This window comes from Rhinopithecus roxellana, chromosome 6 (genome assembly GCF_007565055.1).
Source record: "Rhinopithecus roxellana isolate Shanxi Qingling chromosome 6, ASM756505v1, whole genome shotgun sequence".
In the NCBI taxonomy this organism is placed as follows: Eukaryota; Metazoa; Chordata; class Mammalia; order Primates; family Cercopithecidae; genus Rhinopithecus; species Rhinopithecus roxellana.
In genome coordinates, this window is record NC_044554.1 from 128,344,229 (window position 1) to 128,367,707 (window position 23,479).

General features: G+C 39.4%; 2 protein-coding genes and 1 long non-coding RNA gene across 5 annotated transcripts in view; 1 reads left to right on the plus strand and 2 right to left on the minus strand.

The window, feature by feature from the left end:
- Positions 1-533: 533 nt before the first annotated feature.
- On the minus strand, positions 534-5,867 carry LOC115898395. Its single transcript, XR_004058134.1, has 4 exons — positions 5,787-5,867; positions 4,765-4,837; positions 4,018-4,186; positions 534-911 (listed from the first exon to the last, which is right to left on the minus strand). It is a non-coding gene; the product is annotated as an uncharacterized LOC115898395 (long non-coding RNA).
- A 9,279-nt stretch (positions 5,868-15,146) lies between these two features.
- Positions 15,147-23,479, minus strand: part of RPA3 (replication protein A3) — a 79,551-nt gene continuing 71,218 nt past the window's right edge. Inside the window, exons 5-8 of the mRNA XM_010353069.1 lie at positions 18,530-19,385; positions 17,239-17,313; positions 16,062-16,170; positions 15,147-15,509 (exon numbers count right to left, since the gene is read on the minus strand). Coding sequence (XP_010351371.1) covers positions 15,427-15,509; positions 16,062-16,170; positions 17,239-17,313; positions 18,530-18,628 — 366 coding nt within the window. The 5' untranslated portion in view covers positions 18,629-19,385 and the 3' untranslated portion in view covers positions 15,147-15,426. The remainder of the gene's footprint in view (positions 15,510-16,061; positions 16,171-17,238; positions 17,314-18,529; positions 19,386-23,479) is intronic.
- Positions 18,918-23,479, plus strand: part of UMAD1 (UBAP1-MVB12-associated (UMA) domain containing 1) — a 244,907-nt gene continuing 240,345 nt past the window's right edge. For 2 of the 3 annotated variants that reach the window (XM_030932061.1, XM_010353067.2), the window contains exon 1: positions 18,925-19,031. The gene's annotated coding sequence lies outside the window, so the exon portion shown is untranslated. Of the gene's footprint in view, positions 19,032-19,710; positions 19,912-23,479 lie in introns of all 3 variants that reach the window. The other variant, XM_030932062.1, reaches the window with a different exon arrangement.

Consider the following 23,479-nt stretch of genomic DNA (forward strand, 5'->3'; position numbering starts at 1 on the left):
CACCTTGTCTGCTATAATTTGAAAGTTAGCTTTGGTCAATTTTTTCACTGTCACTGTTTCTTTCCTCCGTCTCCTCCCTCTCCTCCCTTCCTCCCTTCCTCCTTTCCTTTCTTCCTTCCTTCCTTGACAAAGTCTTGCTATATTGCCCAGGCTGGAGTGCAGTGGCTATTCACAGATGTGATCCTAGTGCACTACAGCTTTGAACTCCTGGGCTCCTGTCTCAGCCTCCTTAGGAGCTGGAAGTACAGGTGCATGCCACTGCACCCAGTGCCTTGTTTCTTTTATGATAATCATTTCTCTTTTAACCAGATTCTCCACACCTTGACAGCAATTAGGGTGAGGAGGACTAATAGTATTGCCAAAGGACCCCGATGGTCTGTTTTAGAGAGAATTTTTGTCATAACATTGCTTAGCATATTATGCTTTATAATTTTCTTGTCAGTAACTGTGTGTCCTTGGTATTCATCTTGTTTCTCAGTCATTTCTACTATAGAAATAATCATGATTTCAAGAATAACAAAATGTCTGATTCCCTGTTTTCAGGATACCTTCATATACTAACAGACCAAAGTGACTGGACTTGGCCAATTCAGTTACAATGAATCCTATTGAAAAATGAACCTGGTTTACCGGAGGGCTAAATATTCAGGAACAAATCTTTATCATGAAGACTTTTTAGTTTCATTTTCAAACAGGAAATTTATTCACAAGTGTATTAGGTTCTCCAGAGAAGCAAAACCAGTAATACACACACACACACACACACACACACACACACACACACACACACACGGGGATTTATCACAGGAATTGACTTCATGATTATGGAGGCTGAGAAGTCCCAGGAAGAGCCATCTGCAAGCTGAAGAACCAGGACAGCCAGTGGTGCAATTCAGTCCAATTCCGAAGTCCTGAGAACCAGAGGAGCCAGTGAAGTATCTATCAGCTGAAGGTATGAGAACGTGTGTGTGTGTGTGTGTGTGTGTGTGTGTGTGTGTGTGTGTGTGTGTGCTGGGGGGGTGCAAGTCCTGGAGTCCAAAGGCCCAAGAACCAAGAGCTCTGATGGCCAAAAACAGGAGAAGATGGATGTTCAGACTCAAGAATAGAAAAATTCATTCTTCGTCCACCTTTCCGTTTTACCTTGGCACTCAATAGACTGGATGATGTCCACTCACATAGGTGAGGCTGGATCATCTTTACTCAGTCTACTGATTCAAATGTGAATCTATTCTGGAAACACCCTCACAGACACACCCAGAAATAATGTCTTAAACTATCTGGGCATCCATTAGCCTAGCCAGGTTGACACACAAAATTAACCATCACAACATGGCTCAAAAGTCAAGAAGTATAAAGAAAACAAAGTGAAAAGTTTTTTTTTTTATTCCCATCCATTATCTTCCAGTTTCCCCACCCTATCTTCATGGAGTTTGTAGTATACTGAACAGGTAGACAACCAAGAAATTATAATAAGGTACATTCAGTCTTCTCATTATCAGTAATTTTTTATTAGGTTTCTAGGTTCTGCAAGAAGGGTGTTACAGAATGCTGAGCTGGGAAGCTTCAATCATCAGATTTTAATATTTGTCAGTGAAGGGTTTAAAAAGATGGAGAAAAACTGAGTTAAAGGAATGAACTGCCACAGACAAAAATAAAATGGTCCCTTGGCCTACTTCTTGGAATCTCTATTGCAATAATTGCTATGTGTGTGGCAACTTCCTGGAGGTTACTTATATAAAAATGTATCCTGAAGTAATTCAAATGTGTCATGCTAATGCTCTGTCCACTTCTTACTAAAATGTATGGGTTAAAATTAACAATAATACTTATGTCTGGGTACTGAATCTAAGTAGAAATTACTCATTTCTAAGTTGTATATAAATGTAACACTGTTATAATACAATTATATGTATACAATGTAAAAATGTAATATATTGTGTAGATGTACAAATGTACATTTGTTGTGCAATACTGTGCAATATAATTGTAATATTTTCAAGTCCTATATGAATAAAGCTGTTATTTGCATGACTGTGTCCTATGAATAGTTATGGAAATCAATAAATAAGCTTTTTAGAAACAGTTTCCAGAGCCATAAACACTTAAATATTTGTGCCTGAATTTTCTCATCAATTCTTTAGGTGTTTTCCCCTAAACAAAAGAATCTGTCTTTGTTTTTCATGAAATCATTTTTCTATTTTGGCATACATTTCTTTTTCATTTTAAAGTCTGCAATCTTTATTATATAACCTGCAGGCTATATGCGTGAGGTAATCCACTCCCCCTCTCTGTTGGAGGGGGAATGTTTTCCTGTGTCACTCTGTAATTTGTTTTGCAACAATTATTGCTATTTGTAATCATATCTTGTAATCACAAGAGATATATAGCTGAATTTAGAATCTGTTGAGAACACAGAAGGCAGCAGCAGTGTTTCTAAATGTCACTGACTTAATTATTTTAACTCATAAAATTTTTAAAGGTTCAAATGCATCAACCCAAATCATCCATTTCTGAAATGGATGATAAATCCCTTGAAGTGTTCTTTTGTTGCAAATGGGTGTCATTATGCATTAGTTTCTTTCTCCAAATCCCTGCAATCCCCTAATCTAATTTCCAATAAGACCATCTATCAGACAACCTATCTCTAGTTCCTGTGTTTTAAAATTACAGAAGCTAAATGCTGTATTCCAGATTGTTTAGGGAGTCATACCTAGAAGCATTTGGTGCCTTATACTTCTTTCTATTCTTTCGATTAAGAAAACATAAATGTGTACATAACTGGTGTATTTTCCAATTATTTTAGGTGAACTTTACAAATGCATTTTGGCCTTTTTGCAGGGACCTTTTTCCTTTTAAAAAGTACCAACCATTCAACTTTGAATAACAGACAATGGAGCATTATTTTTTTTGAAAAATAAATTAGGTAGAGTTTTAGCGTTTGTATATACTAATCATTTATTTTCCCTGTACTGCTTAAAATGTATTCTTAAATTTGTATGTTGGGCAAGGCGTGGTGGCTCACACCTGTAGTCCCAGCACTTTGGGAGGCCGAGGCAGGTGGATCACAATGTCAGGAGTTTGAGACCAGCCTGGCCAATATGGTGAAACCCCATCTCTACTAAAAATACAAAATCAAAATATTAGCCAAGTGTGGTGGCACATGCCTGTAGTCCCAGCTACTCGGGAGGCTGAGGCAGGAGAATCGCTTGAACCCAGGAGGTGGAGGTTGCAGTGAGTTGAGATCGCACCACTGCACTCCAGCCTGGGTGACAGAGTGAGACTCCATCTCAAAAAAAAAATATATATATATATATATATGTATATGTGTGTGTGTATACATATACATGTATATACATATATATACACATATATGTAATAGGTTTAGGTTATGAGATAGATAAAGGAGGAAAAGTAACATAGGACATATTTTATTCCTATTGAAATGTTATTTTTATTTTCCTTAAAAAGGGATAAAGTGGGATATTAGTGCCAATTTGGGCAGATGAGTGGTCCGGTGACAAATAACACAGTAATAAATTGATGGCCCCCTTATACCTCCACTGGTAACTAAAGTTTACATTTGGTAAAGAAGATAGAAGCCTTTGCAGCTGCCTTAAATTATTCTATGGAAACAAGTGGTGCATATATGTGTGTGTGTGTGTGTGTGTGTGTGTGTGTGTGTGTATATATATATATATATTTTTTTTTTTTTTTTTTGAGAAAAAGTCTCACTGTCACCCAGGCCGGAGTGCAGTGGTGCAATCTCGGCTCACAACAACCTCCACCTCCTGGGTTCAAGCGATTCTCCTGCCTCAGCCTCCTGAGAAGCTGGGATTATAGGCGTGTGCCACCACGCCCAGCTAATTTTTGTATTTTTTGGTAGAGACGAGGTTTCACCATGTTAGCCAGGCTGGTCTCAAACTCCTGACCTCAGGTGATACACCTACTGTGGCCTCCCAAAGTGCTGGGATTACAGGCTTCAGCCACCGTGCGCAGCCATAAATATATATGTCTTACCTTGAGTTGTTTTCGTGACTTACTCACACGGTGGAGAGGGAAAGAAATTGCTCAGTAGGTCAATTCCTTTAGGTCACTGAGTCCCAACAGAAATAGTCCACAAATTCCCCTGGTTTAGAGGCAATGATTTCTAATTCCTAGCTCCCCACTTGGTCCACAGTATGCTCATCTGGAAAACATTTAGTCATTTCTGAGGAGATTCTAAAATGAGGCAACCCCTGGTCAACTGTCTGCCTTTCATAAAAGGTCAATCAAATACATGACCAACAAAGACATACATTTCTGAGCCATATGGAAAAAATAATTGACTTAATGGGACCCTGATCACTTAAAAGAATAGATGCGTCTCTTAAAAAGAAAAGTGTATTCTCTCATCGGTTCCAATATTTTCATAATATTTAAAGCTCTCGAATGCTAAATAAAATATTAAAACATTTGAGTGAAATGTGGCACTGTTTCTGATTTTCTATAAGGTTATGATAAATTTACTCGACACAATTTAACTTTAAATGATCATGTGTTAAGCAGAATTAAATTAATGAAAATAAATGTTACCATCTAAATAATAAATATTTCCTAACTGAGTAGCTAAGGTAAAAATAATGCTAAATTATCTAGTTTTTAATTAGTAATTATTCAACAGAAGATTTCTCCCTGCTAATTATCTTTCAAGATTCAGGTGAAAAGATACTAAGATCTTTTAACAAAACCATTCATTTAAGCCCATTATTAAAGAAACTATATTACCTTAACATTTTATGGTATGAGATTCTCACAGCCAAAACCATTGGCTTGTTTTCCTGGGTAATATTTCAAACCCCTGTGAAAAATGAATAGTTGCTTAGAAAAGAGGGCTAATTAAGTCATAGTGTCATTTATGGCATTGCCCAAAACTGTCACTCTGCTCATATATTTTCCTTTCTTTCAACTTACAGCCCTCACTATTTTTTGATAACTGGAAGTTTTCTGAATTTTGCATCTTGAATACCTCACTGTTGTTCTTTATCTGCCCACCAAAGAAACAATCATGTTGAAACTGCATTTTTTAATATGCAAAAGCCACATTTGTCTAAAACTTACATTCTGTAATATGTAAAGAAACAATAGTATGCAAACTACAGTTTTATCCTTGCAATCAATATGAATGTATTACACTATAAATTGTTCATGGCCTACACTTCTGGCCTTAATTAGCCATCTCAAAACGTCATGCTGTAGGTCAAATGGGGTCATAAAAAACATAAGTGGCTTACCTCAAACCAACATCACTATTAGAAAGTAACTTAAAACACATGCTTTATTGGTATTCTCGATTTAACATCATCTTCTTAGGGAAGATAACCTGTGGTTCCAGAATTATTAATTTTTTTAGCAACCTATCAGAATCAAATTCTATGCAAATTAAATAAGAAACCAAATTGGAGTTTCACTAAATAGAACCTACAGAATTTGCTTGTTGTTAATGCTGGTGGATTTCTTTGATACCTTAGACTAGTTAAATACTAAATAGCTAGTAAGAGTGGAGACATTGCTAGAGATTATACTAGACAGCTGTTGACTGAGATTTCATAGGGCAGTTTTAGACCTTGTTTATTTGTATCTCCAGTAGTTAGCCCAGGAGTTTTACTCCAAGTGCTTGTTAAATAATATAATGCATATTAAATTAATACCTTAAAAAGACAACCTCACTCTAGAAAAACAAAAGACAACCTCAAAATTCTATAAATTTAATAATAATACTAGTTGATCACTCAGAGCAAGTAACTCACCTTATGAAGAGGGGCTTTCAGAGTTGTGTTCAATTTTGTCACTTTCAGATGAAAATAAAAGTGAACGCTGGAAGAACATCTGTAAAATTACAACCAAAGACAACCATATTGTAGTTCATCATTCATTCCCTACATTAGATTGTGCTTGATATTTCTTCAAAAATTCAATGTTAGTAAAAAGTTTGATTGTCCTAGTGAATTTAAGGATATTAAAACTCTATAACCTATTGTTCCTTTCCTTTCTTAGCTTCCCAGGAAGATTTGTGGCTAAAGTCAATGCCTGATTATATTTTCTATATTAGGTTGGGTGTTTTTGTAGTTACCATTTCCTTTTTCCAATGTTTCCCTTTTTATAGTTTAATCCTTTTTAGAAATGTGTGCTGTATATTATGAATTAGTGGCAGCTTTTTATTCTTAATCCTCATTTTTCAATTGTTTTTGAGCTTTCAGAACACATTGTTCACTACTTCTTGATTTTATTTATTTATTTATTTAATTATTTAATTATTTATTTATTTATTTATTTATTTTTTCAGACAGAGTTTTGCTCTCTTGCCCAGTCTGGACTGCAGTGGCACAGTCTCGGCTCACTGCAGCCTCCATCTCCCGAGTTCAATCAATTCTCGTGCCTCAGCCTCCCGAGTACCTGGGATTATAGTTGTGCACCACTATGCCCAGCTAATTTTTGTATTTTTAGTAGAGGCAGGATTTTTCCATGTTGCCCAGGCTGATCTTGAACTCCTGGTCTCAAGTGATCCAACTGCCTCGGCCTTTCAAAGTGCTGGCATTACTGGCGTGGTTGAAACTCTCTCTTCCTTGCCTTTCACTATATTCTTTCAGTCAACAAATATTTATTGAATACTTAATAGTTGTCAGGCAATGTTGTGATTCCTCTCCCAACTCAACGATCCTGTTCCTCATCCCATTCACTCTCACTTCTGCCCCATAAATGGTGCAGGTCCACCAAGGTTCTGTCATTTATTTTATGATGTTCTCAATTCTGCACTCTGTGCCTTGATTTAGGAACACAATCCCTTACGTGAAACTTTTGAAGCCACATATGCTTCAAAATTCTGAATTTTTGGATTTTAGCAAAGTCATAGGTTGTAACAACCATATATTTTGTAACACTTTACACAGAAAGGGGCACACTCTTTAATCAAATCTATTAATATTTCTGCAATGAAATATATGAATGTTTACACAAAGCGAGATAGGGACTATGACTACTATAGTAGTATATGTAGACTGTATAACCCTCACTGCATTTTTTTCTTTTTTTTTTCTTTTTGAGACAGCATCTCACTCTGTCACCCAGGCTGGAGTACAGTGGCACAATCTCGGCTCACTGCAACCTCCATCTCCCGGGTTCAAGCAATTCTCCTGCCTTAGCCTCCTGAGTAGCTGGGACTACAGGCATCCACCGCCATGCCCGGCTAATTTTTGTATTTTTGGTAGAGATGGGGTTTCACTATACTGGCCAGGCTGGTCTCGAACTCCTGACCTTAGGTAATCTGCCCACCTCGGCCTCACTACAATTTTTTTTTTTTTTTGAGACGGAGTCTCGCTCTGTCGCCCAGGCTGGAGTGCAGTGGCCGGATCTCAGCTCACTGCAAGCTCCGCCTCCTGGGTTTACTCCATTCTCCTGCCTCAGCCTCCCGAGTAGCTGGGACTACAGGTGCCCGCCACCTCGCTCGGCTAGTTTTTTGTATTTTTTAGTAGAGACGGGGTTTCACCGTGTTAGCCAGGATGGTCTTGATCTCCTGACCTCGTGATCCGCCCGTCTCAGCCTCCCAAAGTCCTGGGATTACAGGCTTAAGCCATCGCCCCTGGCCCTCACTACAATTTTTACCAGGTGTTGCAGCTAAATGAGTTTTGTCTTAGAAAATGCTTTTCAAACCATTTTTTATTTTGAGATTGGAGATAAGGCATGATTTACCTCTTACCTTTTCTACTTTTCTAACTTTTTCAACTTTAAATATTTTAAGCAAATTTTGTCTTGAATCTGTCTGGTCCAAATACCTACTGGACATCTTTACTAAAGGACCTATCAAATACTTTAATTTGTACCAAAGCAAATGTATTGCCTTCTAACCCACTGATCTCTTTCTTGGTTGTTACTCTCTTTAACGCTTAGCATCATCACTGAATCCTATGAAATCCAACATAATATTTCTTGAACTCCTTGCCTCCTATCATTGTCACAGTTCTGATAATGGGTGCAGGCCTTCATTACCTCTCCTTTCAGTTTTGTGACTTCCTAAACTAGGCTGGATAGGCTAATTTATTCATGCACTAGGTTAGACATTGGCAAATACCAATAAGGCAGGCTTAACTTCAGGTTCCCCACTTATAAGGACCTCTTCTTAGTGGGGAAGGCTAATTAAAGGATTAAATAAATTAGAGAACATTGGTACAATGGGCTATTTTGGAACCATTAAAGACAATGAGATGACTCTATATGTCAATTGCCAAGACATATTAAGAAAAAATGCATGTTGCAGAAAAGTATATTGAGGTCCTATGAACAGATAGTTTGTCTATATAGAGAAAGTCCTGGAAAGCTATACACAAAAACATGCATATTAAATTAATACTTTTAAAAGACAACTTCACTTTAGAAAAAACAAAAGACAACCTCAAAATTCTATAAATTTAGTAATAATACTAGTTGATCACTCAGAGTATTTAACTCACCTTATGAAGAGATGCTTTCAGAGTTGTATTTAATTTTGTCACTTCTTCACTTCTTTTTTTTTTTTCATTTTAACCAAGTAGCCTGTTCTTTATTTTTTTTTGCAACTGAGTCTCTATAATACCAGAATTTATCCGTGTGCAACAATAAGTGTTGCCAACTGCAAAGACTCCTCTCTCTTTGACCAGTAGAAATCTAGAGCAATTCTGTTAATATCTAGTATAACTTTTTTTTTATTATTATACTTTAAGTTCTAGGGTACATGTGCATAATGTGCAGGTTTGTTACATATGTATACTTGTGCCATGTTGGTGTGCTGCACCCATCAACTCATCAGCACCCATCAATTCGTCATTTATATCAGGTATAACTCCCAATGCAATCCCTCCCCCCTCCCCCCTTCCCATGATAGGCTCCGATGTGTGATGTTCCCCTTCCCGAGTCCAAGTGATCTCATTGTTCAGTTCCCACCAATGAGTGAGAATATGCGGTGTTTGGTTTTCTGTTCTTGTGATAGTTTGCTAAGAATGATGGTTTCCAGCTGCATCCATGTCCCTACAAAGGACGCAAACTCATCCTTTTTTATGGCTGCATAATATTCCATGGTGTATATGTGCCACATTTCCTTAATCCAGTCTGTCACAGATGGACATTTGGGTTGATTCCAAGTCTTTGCTATTGTGAATAGTGCCGCAATAAACATATGTGTGCATGTGTCTTTATAGCAGCATGATTTATAATCCTTTGGGTATATACCCAGTAGTGGGATGGCTGGGTCATATGGTACATCTAGTTCTAGATCCTTGAGGAATCGCCATACTGTTTTCCATAATGGTTGAACTAGTTTACAATCCCACCAACAGTGTAAAAGTGTTCCTAATTCTCCACATCCTCTCCAGCACCTGTTGTTTCCTGACTTTTTAATGATTGCCATTCTAACTGGTGTGAGATGGTATCTCATTGTGGTTTTGATTTGCATTTCTCTGATGGCCAGTGATGATGAGCATTTTTTCATGTGTCTGTTGGCTGTATGAATGTCTTCTTTTGAGAAATATCTGTTCATATCCTTTCCCCACTTTTTGATGGGGTTGTTTGTTTTTTTCTTGTAAATTTGTTTGAATTCTTTGTAGATTCTGGATATTAGCCCTTTGTCAGATGAGTAGATTGCAAAAATTTTCTCCCATTCTGTAGGTTGCCTGTTCACTCTGATGGTAGTTTCTTTTGCTGTGCAGAAGCTCTTTAGTTTAATGAGATCCCATTTGTCAATTTTGGCTTTTGCTGCCGTTGCTTTTGGTGTTTTAGACATGAAGTCCTTGCCCATGCCTATATCCTGAATGATACTACCTAGGTTTTCTTCTAGGGTTTTTATGGTATTAGGTCTAACATTTAAGTCTCTAATCCACCTTGAATTAATTTTCATATAAGGAGTAAGGAAAGGATCCAGTTTCAGCTTTCTACTTATGGCTAGCCAATTTTCCCAGCACCATTTATTAAATAGGGAATCCTTTCCCCATTTCTTGTTTTTGTCAGGTTTCCTTTCCTTACTCCTTTCCTTACTTTCCTTTCCTTACTCCTTATACCCATCACAGGCCTGAAGGCCTAAGAGGAAAAAAAAATGGCTTCCTGTGCAGGGCCAGGTTTCCGCTGCGTGTTCGGCCTCGGAACTTGGTGCCCTGCATCCCAGATTTTCCAGCTCCAGACGTGGCTATAAAGGGCCAAGGTATAGCTTGGGCTGTTGCTTCCAAGGGTGCAAGCCCCAAGCCTTGGCAGCTTCCACGTGGTGTTGGGTCTGCAGTGCACAGAATTCAAGAGTTGAGGTTTGGGAACTTCCACCTAGATTTCACAGGATGTATGGAAATACCTGGATGTCCATGCAGAAGTCTGCTGCAGGGGCAGAGCCCTCATGGAGAACCTCTGCTAGGGTGTTGCATTAGGGAAATGTGGGATTGGAGCCCCCACAAAGAGTACCCACTGGGGCACTGCCTAATGGAGCTGTGAGATGAGGGCTACCATCCTCCAGAACCCAGAATGGTAGCTCTGCTGACAGCTTGCACCCTGTGCCTGGAAAAGCCAAAGACACTCAGTGCCAGCCCATGAAGGAGCTGCCCAAGGCCATGAGAGCCCACCCCTTGCATCAGCCTGCCCGTGATGTGAAACATTAAGTCAAAGGAGATTATTTTGGAGGTTTAATATTTAATGACTGCCCCACTGGATTTTGGACTTGCATGGGACCTGTAGCCCCTTTGTTTTGGTCAATTTCTCTCATTTGGAATGGGAGCATTTATCCAATGCCTGTACCACCATTGTATTTAGAAAGTAACTAACTCGCTTTTGATTGTACAGGCTCATAGGTGGAAAGGACTTGCACTTGCCTTATCTCAGATAAGACTTTGGACTGTGAACTTTTGAGTTAATGCTGAAATGAGTTAAGGCATGGGGGGGCTATTGAGAGGGAAGGCATGATTGGTTTTGAAATGTGAAAAGACATGAGATTTGAGAGGGGCCAGGGGCAGAATGATATGGCTTGCTCTGTATCCCCAACCAAATCTCATCTTGAATTGTAGTACCCGTTATCCCCATTTGTCAAGGGAGAGACCAGGTGGAGATAACTAACTACATCATAGAGCGGTTCTCCCATTCTGTTCTCATGATAGTGAGTGAGTTCACAATGAGATCTGCTGGCTTTTTTTTTTTTTTTTTTTTTGAGACGAATTCTTGCTCTGTCAGTAAGCGGGATCTCAGCTTACTGTAACCTCTGCCTCCTGGGTTCAAGCAATTCTCCTGCCTCAGCCTCTGGAGTAGCTGGGACTACAGGCATGCACCACCATGCCCAGGTTTTTGTATTTTTTTGTAGACATGGGGCTTTGCCATGTTGGGCAGGCTGTTCTCGAATGTCTGACCATAAATGATCCACCCACCTCGGCCTCCCAAAGTGCTGGGATTACAGGTGTGAGCCTCTGTGCTCAGCTGATCTGATGGTTTTATAAGGCAGTTTTCCCTGGTCTTGCTCTGTCTCTCTCTCTCTGTCTCTCTCTCTCTGCCTTGTGAAGGTGCCTGCTTCCCCTTCCACCATGATTGTAAGTTTCCTGAGGCCTCCCCAGTCATGTGGAATTGTGAGTCAATTAAGCCTCCTTTGTTTATAAATTACCCATTCTCGGGGAGTATCTTTATAGCAGTGTGAAAATGGACTAATGCAGACTCCTTTGGCATTCAAGACAACATTGTTATTGAGACTGGCTGATGTCTCTCTTAATTTTCAACTAGTCTCTGAATGGGAATACGTTTGAGAAATGAACCATTAGACAATTTCATTATTGTGTGAACCTCACACAGCATACTTTCGCAAACTTAGATGATACATCCTATTGCTCCTAGGCTACAAAGCTATACAGCATGTTGTTGTACTGAAGACTTTGTGCAGTTTTAATAGAATGGTCAGTATTTGTATATCTAACTGTAGAAAAGATACAGTAAAAATATGGTATAGCCCAGGCACAGTGACTCATGCCTGTAATCCTAGCATTTTGGGAGGCCGAGGTGGGCAGATCACTTGAGGTCAGGGGTTTGATACCAGCTTGGCCAACATGATGAAACCCCATCTCTACTAAAAATACAAAAATTAGCCAGTCTCAATGGTGGACAACTGTAATCCCAGCTACTCAGGAGGCTGAGGCAAGAGAATCTCTTGAACCTGGGGGGCAGAGGTTGCAATGAGCCAAGATCATGCCACTGTACTCCAGTCTGGGTGACAGAGCAAGGCTTCATCTCAAAAAACAAAAAACAAATTACAGTACAGAAGATTAAAAAATGAGTTCTAGACCAGACCGGGTAACATAATGAGATCCCATCTCTACCAAAAAACACAAAAATTCACTGGATGTAATGGTGTGTACCTGTAGTCCTAGCTTCTTAGGAGGCTGAGGTGGGAGGCACACTCCTGCCTGAGTAACAGAGCAAGGCCCTGTATTTAAAAGAAAAAAAAAAGATACACCTATATAGGGCACTGACCATAAATTGTGCTTGCAGACTGAAAGCTGCTTCCAGGTGTGAGTGAGTGGTGACTTCCAGGTGTGAGTGAGTGGTGAGTAATGTGAGGACCTAGGACATTACTGGACCCTACTGTAGACTTTACATACTTAGGTCACACTAAATTTATAAAAATATATTTTTCTTTCTTCAATAATAAATTAACCCTCGCTTATTGTAGCTTTTTTACTTTATGCACTTTTAATTTTTTTTTAACTTTTCTTTTTTGGATGGGGTCTTGCTGCATCGTGCAGGCTGAAGTACACAGCAGCATGACTATTGCTCACTGCAGCTTCGAACTCCTGCGTTCGAGCTATCCTGCCACTTTAGCCTCCCAAGTAGCTGGGGCTATAGGCACGCACCACTACACACAGAACATAGAAAAGGTACGGTAGGCCAGGTGCGGTGGCTCATGCCTGTAATCCTGGCTATTTGGGAGGCCAAGGCAGGCAGATCACGAGGTCAAGAGATCGAGACCATCCTGGCCAACCAACATGGTGAAACTCTGTCTCTACTAAAAATACAAAAATTAGTTGGGCATAGTGACACATGTCTGTAGTCCCAGCTACTCGGGAGACTGAGGCAGGAGAATCACTTGAACCCGGGAGGCAGAGGTTGCAGTGAGCTGAGATCGTGCCACTGCACTCCAGCCCAGGCGACAGAGCAATGCTCCATCTCAAAAAAATAAGCAAATAAATAAAAAAGGTAAATTTTCTAAAAACATTTTCACTCTTTTTGAATAACACTTAGCTTAAAACACACTGTACAGCTGAACAAAAATATTTTTCTTTGTATTCTTATGAACTTTTTTCTATTTTCAAAATTAAATTTTCTTTTTACATTTTAACTATTTTGTTAAAAACTAAAACACAAGCACACATACTAGCCTAGGCCTACACAGGGTCACGATCATCAATATCACTGTCTTCTACCTCCATATCTTGTCCCAGTGGAAGTTCTTCAAGGGCCATAACATGCAAGGAACTGTCATCTCCTATAATAAGGCCTTCTTTGGGAAGACCTCCTGAAGGACTCTCCTGAGGCTGTTTACAGTTACCTTTTTTCCTGTAAGTAGGGGTATAGTTTAAAATAATGATAAATAGTAAACACATAGCCAATAACATGGTATTTTATCAAGTACTATGTACCATACATAATTCTATGTGTAATACTTTAATATGCAGCCTACTGTGCTGCTTGTTCACACCAGCATCACCACAAACATGTGAGTAATGCATTGTGCTAAGACGTTATCATGCTTTTGTCTTTAGGCGACAGGAATTTTTCAGTTCCATTATGATCTTATGGGACCACCATCATATATGCAGTCTGTCATTGACCAAAGTCATTATACAGCGTATAACTGTACAACTATCTTCATTTCACGTAATAGAATGCTTTACCGTAAGTGGTTATGGCAATGTCCTCAAGTAATGAGCAGAGTATTTTTGGATGACAGAAGTTGAAATTTAAGATTATACTAATTAAAACTAAATATTTTTGGTATATAGTAATCTATATGGATTTAGAATTATTTTATTTCCTTATTCAAGACAATGGGTCAAGCCATAAAACCTAACTGGCCACACAGGTCATCAGTTATTCTATACTACCTTATTCCAAACCTGCCACATCTTCCCTGCTCACCTCCAACATGGTGCTAGAGAGAAATTCCATACTAAAGATAATGACAGTTGAAAAGAAGAAAAAAAGAAGAATAAAAAAGTCAAATGATTCCATCAACTCTTTCAATGACCATATATTCCTTGTTTAGAATTTAGTAAATGTTTTAAAACCCAGGAAGGCCGGGCATGTAATCCCAACACTTTGGGAGGCTAAGGCCGTAGGATTGCTTGAGGCTAGGCGTTTGAGTCCAGCCTGGGAAACACAGTGAGACCTCATCTCTAGACAGAAATTTAGGAAAACCTAGCTGTGTGTGGTAGCGCCCACCTGTAGTCTGAGCTACTCGGGAGGCTGAGCCCAGAAGTTCAAGGCTGCAGTGAGCCATGATTGTACCACTGTATTGCAGCCTGGGCAACAGAGTGAGATCCTGTCTCTACAAAAACAAAACCAAACCAAGCCAGAAAAAGAGATACTTCACAAATTACAGAAGATGTAAGATTCTGTTTGCCTTTTCTTGAGATGGAGTTTCGCTCTTGTTGCCCAGGCTGGAGTACAATGGCACGATCTCGGCTCACTGCAACCTCTGCCTCCTGGGTTCAAGCGATTCTCCTGTCTCAGTCTCCTGAGTAGCTGAGATTACAGGTGCCTGCCGCCACGCCCAGCTAATTTTTGTATTTTTAATAGAGATGGGGTTTCATTATATTGGTGAGGCTGGTCTCGAAATCCTGACCTTAGGTGATCCACCCGCCTTGGCTTTGCAAAGTATTGGGATTACAGGAGTAAGCTACTGCACCCAGTCTCTGTTTGCCTTTTTAATATCATCTAATTCATTTTATAAGTAGAGTATCAAGGAAATAATTATCATGGTATAGTTTGGGAAAAGGTGAGTAAATCCTTAACACTGCTGACCCAAGGTTTTATTTGGTAGGTCTAAATCTTGACCTTACAGCTATGAAATTTCAAGTTTGTGCTTGAATACATGACTAAAACAATGAAAATGAAAAGACCAATAGTATGTACCATTTTAGTTTTTATTAATAAAATAGAAACCTAAACTCAGACAACTGCTTTATTCTTGCATCTAATCTGACCATATATTGGAGTAGCAATTCTTTATAAAAGGACTTAGGTGAGAACTGTCAATACATCAGTTCCATCAAAAACTCTAGGTTGGAATATCTTAAAAAGAGTAAATTAAATATGAGAAAGCACAGAAATCTCTCCCTCAAACAAGAGGGGCTTCCTTTAATAGTCTTTAATATAGCTCATTTGCAATTGTATGAAAATCCATCACGATCAATCATTTTGCACAATCCCTAAAGGATAAAACTGAGGGAACTCATGGATAATTTTCACAGCTTCATTGTAAAGTCCAAGATCTGAAAGAAACATTTAAGCAAACATTTAATCTACAGTGGAAAGTTGTAACATCAATTATTATCTAAGATATTTTTACCTATTTCCTTTTTCTTACCCTTTTGGAAGTGAATTTCTAGAAATGGAGATATGGATTATGGATTCTTGTATTTAACTGTGATGCCAAAAAAAAAAAAAAAAGACATGGGAGTACCATCCATTTTGATGTTCATTATACAGGCAGTTTCTGCCTGGTAGTGTTTGGGTGTTATGCATTATTCAGTTCCTTCAATTCATATATTACAACAAAAAAACTAATACTATTTTTGTTATATTAAAAATATTATCTTTCGACAAATATTAATTAATCTTTACTGAGTTTCTTACATATATAAGCACTACTTAAAAGCAGGTCAAAACAAAATGTACCCCCATTTTCCTTTAGGATCACAAAATTCCATAGAAATTGAAAATATAGCAGTACTAAATCTCTAGACCAATATATATCAAATTAAAAATAAAAAGTTTTCCTGCTAATTACATAAAACCTGTCAATACTAGAATGCTTTATTTACCAAAAGGATGATTATCTTCTTTAAATTGGACATAAGATGTACACAAGATGGTGGCCTTGGCGGTTACTTTTCCAACCACTTCCATAATTCCAGAGATTTCTTCATCAAGCTAAGACACAGAACAAGACATCAATTTGGTGTTATCACATTTTCAGTTGACAATTAATTTGGAAAACTGTTACACAGGTTACTAATCTTTCACTTCAAGTAACAAAGTAATTTTAAAAATTACCAATGCAAAAGTTAAAATGTAACTTGTTAACAAATGTTTGAGTACTTAACTGTCAGCATGTTAACATTCCTGTTACATTTAGTAGTAGCTTCAAGTCCAAAGCTACAATTCAAGTTAAAGCCAAAATCACTATTGAAAATGTCCAGCATTTCTATAAGCAGTAATTTCCTATGAGAGGAATCTTCTATAATCTGTATTTCACAATGTGTTCTGTATACATTAACCAAATAGCATATGGATTTGTCTTGACAAAATGCCAAAACAAGTTTTAAGTATGTTAAACATAAAATGCAAAAATAAATAAGTAAAAACTGAAATATATGAACAAAAATAGAAAATAAGATTTAAAACTCTTGAGGGGCTGGTCGAGGCAGGAGGATTGCCTGAGACCAAGAGTTCAAGACCAGCCTGAGCAACATAGGAAGACTCCATCTCTACGAAAAACAAAACAAAACAAAAATTAGCCAGGCATGGTTGAGCATGCCTGTAGTCCCAGCTACTGGGGAGGCTAAGATGGGAGCAACTTGATCTCGGGAGGCTAAGGCTGCAGTGAGCTACAATGGTGGCACTGCATTCCACCTGGGGCAACAGAGTGAGACCCTGTCTCAAAATAAAAAACAAAAACAAAACAAAAAATCTCTTGAGGAAGAAAAAAGCAATTTAAATTTTTCTTATGTGATTTTATGGTCTTTCATAAGGAATGAGAATTGTTATCCAGTATTTATGGGATATGTTCAAAAATCATGAAACCCAAAAAATCATTGGTTAAAAATGTAAAAGGAAATATAATGAGAGAATAGTACAAGAATTTAATTTTAGAGCCAGGGACATTTTACCAGCTCATTCTTTTTAAATTCATTCCAAAAAATTAGAAACATCGGCAACAAACCAAATCCAGATGAATTAACTATAATATATATGAGACTTATTAATATTTAAACATACGGGTTCCATCAACTCGATGGTTCCATTTTTTCCTTCTCCATCTGAAAGAATAAACATTTTTCCAGTGGGATGAATCTAAAAACGAAACATAAGATTAAAATCTCACTGAAACGACAACAAAAAAGTTTGACAAAAGATGAGTACATTGATCCTTAGTTGAGCACAAATCAACTGTTTTTTGAACAATTTATTTGTTCTATTCATTCAGTTTATTCAACTTATTAGTTCAAATTATAATCTTATGTTACCAAATCTCTTCATGGAACACAGTTAATTTTGAATCTCAGATAAACAAGGATTTTTTTTTTTTTTGTAGTGTGTAAGTAGGTTCTGTATTTGCTAAATATGGCAACCCTATTCTAATAACAGATCAAAGGAAGCCCACCCTATCGAAAAGTGAAAGCTGCTGGCACTCATGATTTAGCACATACCCCATGGAGGGTATGTTTTAAAAATCAGGCATGATGAAGTAAAAGGAGAACTGGTTGCTAGAATATCTGTGTCCTACTCCTGAGAAGCAGCTGTAAAGAGCGCTGTCAGATCGCGTTTGAATGCTACCTTTGCCACTTGCTGAGTTTCTGAGCATTTTAGTCAACCACCTACCACTCATACTCAGTCTCCCTACTTGGGAAGTCATTCCAACACTCATTTAAGGAGAAGGAAGTGTGGATGAAATGAGCTACTAAATAAGTCTTTATATAACGGTTTTCTTTTCCTCAGCTTTTCAGGTCACTGATTCCAAGACTTTGGGCCTGTTTCTCACCTGTAGAATGAGGGAACTTCACTGTAATAGTGGGGTTAGATAACTCGCTACTACGGGACCCAAAGCGGACAGTCAAGGCATGTTTTACAGAGAAGCGATTACGAGGAAACGAGGTTTGCAAAAAGAAGTAATTTCAGAAGAGAAGGAAACCAGCGGATTAGTTTTGTCGGCGTCCAACACGTCTGAGTAAACTAAGAAATCTGAAGGTAGATATGGGAGTCGTGTTTATAATTTCCTTTATGTAAGCACGGCCAGAACGGAGGCGACGGGCACTGTAATTTAGAACGCAGAGCATCTGAAAACACCTTGTTTCCGTGTCACAAAAGAGGCGCCAAAATGGGGCTACAACGGCTAAAGAATTTCCAAAAAGTCTCCTTTTGCAAAATACAGGATTCGGGAGCGCAGTGATCTGAGGCTTACCGTCCTTTTTCATCCCCCGTTATCCACTCAGAATTCGCCACCCAGGCGGTCACGGGGTCCCTCCCTCCAGCTACGGACAGGGGAGCCCATGACTGCGAACCCGCATACCTTTTCCAGCCTCCCTACGAAGCAGACAGGCTTGTCGATGAACTGAGCTAGCATGCCGGCGTTGATGCGCGACCTCGGTAACTCCATCGTGTCCACCATGATTATGGTCCAAGATTGCAGCTGGCGGGAAACCCACGGACTACTGAAACTGTGCGCCCCGCGGGTGTCTATGGGGCAGATTTCCCGGCACCAATCAGCGAAGACTAGCCCTCCAGCTTCGCCAATTAAATGCGCGGAAACCTAAATCGCAATCGCGCTGTCTCTGAAAGGGGTGGAGAAGGGGCGGGATGCGTCCGGAAGTGGAGACTGGCTGCTTAGTGACGCACGGCGTCCTGGAAGTTGCCTGATACAGGGCGAGAGGCAGTGGAGGCGGGGCTTGGATAGGGGCGGAACCTGAGGCTACTCTTCTGCGATCACAGGATTCTCGGCGGTGACTTGACCCCGGAAGTGGGGTGTGGAGCTCCGGTGCCGGTGCGGCGGGGGACTGCGGCGCGTGCCTCAGGTACCTCTTCTCGCGGGAGGCGCCGCAGCCTTACTATTACCCCATTCTTCCCGCGGACAGAGTCAAAAGAGCTAGGCGGGATTTCGGTACCAGCTGCTGCCGCGGTGCTGTGGGTGCTGCGTACCAGCTGTTACTGTTGCCCCGCCTTCCCTCTTCCCGGTTCTGCGTGGGAGGCGCGGGAGTTTTGCTGAATGCTATGTGGTGTGGCGTCGGGGTTGTGATACCCGCCCCCTTGGAGATGGGGAGAGGGGTCATCAGTGCTCTTGATCACTTTCTTCGGGCTTTTGCCACTTGTTGACTGAGGGTCGATTTACTCCCTTCGCTGCGTCACTCTACTTTTTCCAGTTTCTCCACCTGTAAGAAGAGAGTGACTCGATTACTTCTAAGACGTTTTTTAGCCCAACCTGGCCATACTGCGGAGGTGCCGGTTCTCTCACCCCGCTACCTCCTCCGTGTTGGCAGCCAATAGAAGCACTTAAGGATGGGTAACGGAGAAGGACTACTGGCCACTACCAGATGAGACAAGCTTAAATCGTTGTAGACCCCGAGTTAGTGTTCCCCGAGCTAAGGTTCCCCCTTGTGAGGCGTATTTTCCCCATCGGCAAAACGAAGGGTTAGGCGGAATGATTTGCAAGGTCCCAGTTGACTCTAACTTTTGGCCCTATGTTTGACTCAACAGTTTAAACCCCCTCAGCAGTCTTTCTGTCGTTGCCCTCCACACTGCGAGACTCTGGAGGGCGATCTGGAGGTCTGGAAGATAACCGATTCCTGGGAGATTGGGGTTAGTCTCCAATCTGTCCCTGGCTCATCTTGTGACCCGAAGCCGGTGGCCTTGCCAGGAATATTCTAGAATGAATGCGCATAAAAATACCTTCAAACGGTACTGTGGAAATTGGACAGAAGTTTTAATTGGGTATTATAACTTTGTGGAAACTGAGTGTGAATTTGCCCAAAGTTACAGAATTGTCATCGTTCAAATTCCCTTAAGCAAAAAAGATCCGATTTGAGACTTGATGTGGCAATTTAAGATTGGAATCTCATGTACGATAATTAAATGATAGTCTCCCTTAGTGTTTACTTAGCACTTAATAGGTTTGTCTTAGTTTTACTAACAGTAGTTTAAAGGATTTCATTAAACAGATGTAGAATGTGTGTCAGTGGTGTATAAAAAAGTTGTGGTTGTATTGGTACAAGTCAATAAAGTCCATTTTGTATTAAAGCTTTAAGTCTTTTGTACTTTAGCATTGTTTTGCAAAGCAAGTTGATGTGCATTATATAGGGGAGAGTACACACATGAATGTCTTTAATAGCATTTTTTTTTTTTAGGCAAGATCTTGCTCTGTCACCCAGACTGGAGTGCAGTGGCATGCTCATAGCTCACTGTAGCCTTTAACTCCTAGGCTTAAGCGATCCTCTCACCTCAGCCTGCAAGTAGCTGGGACTATAAGCACATACCACCACACCCAGCTAATAAATACATATATATATATTTTTTGTACAGATGGGGCCTCGCCATGTTGACCAAGCTTATCTCAAACTCCTGGGCTCAAGCGATCCCTCCCTCCCCTCTCTCTCTCCCGAAGTACTGGGATTACAGGTGTGAGCCTTGGTACGCACCCTGTAATAGCGATTTTTTTTTTGAAGAGCAGTCCTGAGAGTACCAGATGTTAATGTCATTGTTTACTTGCAGTGAAAACGACCACTTTTAAGCAAAGGCTTTCTTTTAAAACAGGGAGATGAGCAAGAAGATAATTTAAAAGTTTTTTTTGCATATTTTTGAGTCACTTAAAATATTACAAAATATATGATGTACAGAGAAAAGTATAGCTAGCCGATTTGCGTAGTTTTGAGAGAAATGAAGTGAATCCATAGGGCCTGTCATTCAGCTGAAGAAATGGAACTTTACCAGTTACCAGTAAATTTTACCAGTTTGCACTTCCCCAGTTAAGCCCTTCTTGCTACAGCCTTAAGTAAACACTATCTTGAAATTTGTGTTAAGCTTCCTAAGCCTTTCTACATAGTTTTATTACACATGCAAGCATTTCTAAATGGTATGTTGTTTAATATTGCCAATCTTTGACTTTTATATAAATAGAAACGTATATATCTTCTGACTTGTTTCTTTTGTTTGTTTTTGAGATTCGCCTATATTGACGAATGTATGTAGAGCATATTTTTATTTTGTTACAGGTAGGCATGAGCGGGGCAGTAGTGGGCTGAGCCCCAACCCACTAGAAATGTCGGGTGATGGTTTGGCAGTTATCGAATTTGCTTCTCTAAAAATGACAATTCGGCAGCGCCGGGGAGAGGCCATTTCCTGATGGTCCACACCTGTTATCAAAATGTTAATTGAATGTAGACCCGAGGGAGAAACAGCTTCCTGGGCATGCATATTAAGAGACAAAGATGGTAAAGTATGAAAGTATGATCTTCCAGGTACACTCCACCGGAAAAAAGGAAGAAAGCCTCAGATGGGCGTGCGTGTAACTTCCTAAAAACACTTCCCAAGGCTAAGGAGGGCTCTGTGCCTGCGGGCAGCCTATCCTAAGGGAAGAACCATGGGAAAGCTAAGGAGGGCTCTGTGCCTGCGGGCAGCCTATCCTAAGGGAAGAACCATGGGAAAGAGACAAACTTATGAAACTCCTAGCATTGGGCCCGGCGCAGTGGCTCACACCTGTAATCCCAGAACTCTGGGAGGCCGAGGCGGGTAGATCACCTCAGATCTGAAGTTCAAGACCAACCTGGTCAACATGGTGAAACCCTGTCTCTACTAAATACACAAAAAATTAGCCGGGCGTGGTGGCGGGCACCTGTAGTCCCAGCTACTCGGGAGGCTGAGGCAGGAGAATGGCGTGAACCCGGGAGGCGGAACTTGCAGTGAGCCGAGATCATGCCACTGCACTCCAGTCTGGGCTGCAGAGCGAGACTCCGTCTCAAAAAAATAAAAAAAAAAAAGTTAGGGTCAACTGTTAAGTGGGATACTTGACCTTCTCTCTTTAACCTTCACATTCCTGCTTATGTTTCTAACAAGCACACCCTTTTTTCTTTCCTGTTTTAATGCCTTTTTAAGTAAACTTCCATTCCTGCTCTGGAACTTGCCAAGGTCTCTTTTTCTGCTTTATGCCCCTCAGTCAAATTTTTCTTCTGAGGAGGCAAGGACTGAAATTGCTACTGACCCGTAAGGATAGGCCACCGGTAAGTTGGGGTAACTTGGATTTCTGCCACTAGAATTAAAAAAATGATTTCCCAAATGGTGGTACCAGTTTACCATCTTACCTGGACTATAAGAGAGTTACAGTTATTGTATATTCTTGGCAACCCTTGAAGTTTTTTCCCCCAATTTGATGGATATGAAATGTTTTTTTGTCGTGACCCTAATTTGCATTCCCTGATTACTGATAAGGTTGAACATCTTTTCAGATTTTTATTGGCTGTTTATGTTTGTCTTTTATTCCTTGATTTTTCTTTTTCTTACTGACTTTTAACAGCTTTGTATGAGTGGGATATTGTAATGGTACAAGTGTTGTCCGTGTTTGACCTGTCTTTCCATTTCCTTCCTTCATTCTGTCCTTTTTTTTTTTTTTTTTTTAAGTAGAAAGACCTCTTTTAATACAGTTAAACCTTTTCCCCCTTAAGTTTAATGTAGGAGAAAAGTCCATTAAAATCTCACTTACGAATTCTTTCATACATACTCTTAAAGGTATTCTATTTTTCCTAAAGTTTTTAGAGTTTTCCTTTCATATTTAATAGTCCATCATCTAGAATTCACTTTTCATGTATTTTGTCAGATAGGTTTTCAATCTCTTTGTTTTGTTTTAATTTCAATTGTCCTAATGTGATTTGACTGTATCACCTTTTTGCCACTGACCTTCACTTGTCACCTTAAGTTTACAGATATGTGTGGAGTCAATTCTGTTCTATGGATCTATTTTTCTGTCCCTGAACCACAACCTATTTTCTTTAATAGTGTAGCCTTATCATAACTTTTGATGTCTGGGGCTGTGTTCCCAGGAACGTCTTGGTTATTTTTATCTCTTTGCTGTTCCATATAGAATGTAGCTTACGAATTTCCATGAAAAACTGTGTTGGAATTTGGATCAAAACTGCATTGAATCCTTGGAAGTATTTCAGGAAAAGTAACAGCTGAATGTCAACTTTACTATTCTTGAGCCATTTTGGTCCCTTAAAATCTTTCCAAAAAGTCTCATACTTTTCTACATAAAAATTTTGACTTTTAGCTTAGATTTATTCCTAGATACCTTTTTTGTGTTGCTATTATGAATGGTATCATATTTTAAATTAAAGATTTTAACTGATTGTTTTAGTATATAGAAATGCCGTTTTAAGAATTTTCTATCAGTTTTTTTGGAATTTTCTGTTCATATTTGAATAATTATAGTTTTGTTTCTTAAGCATTCTTACATATTTTATGTATTTTTCTTACCTTT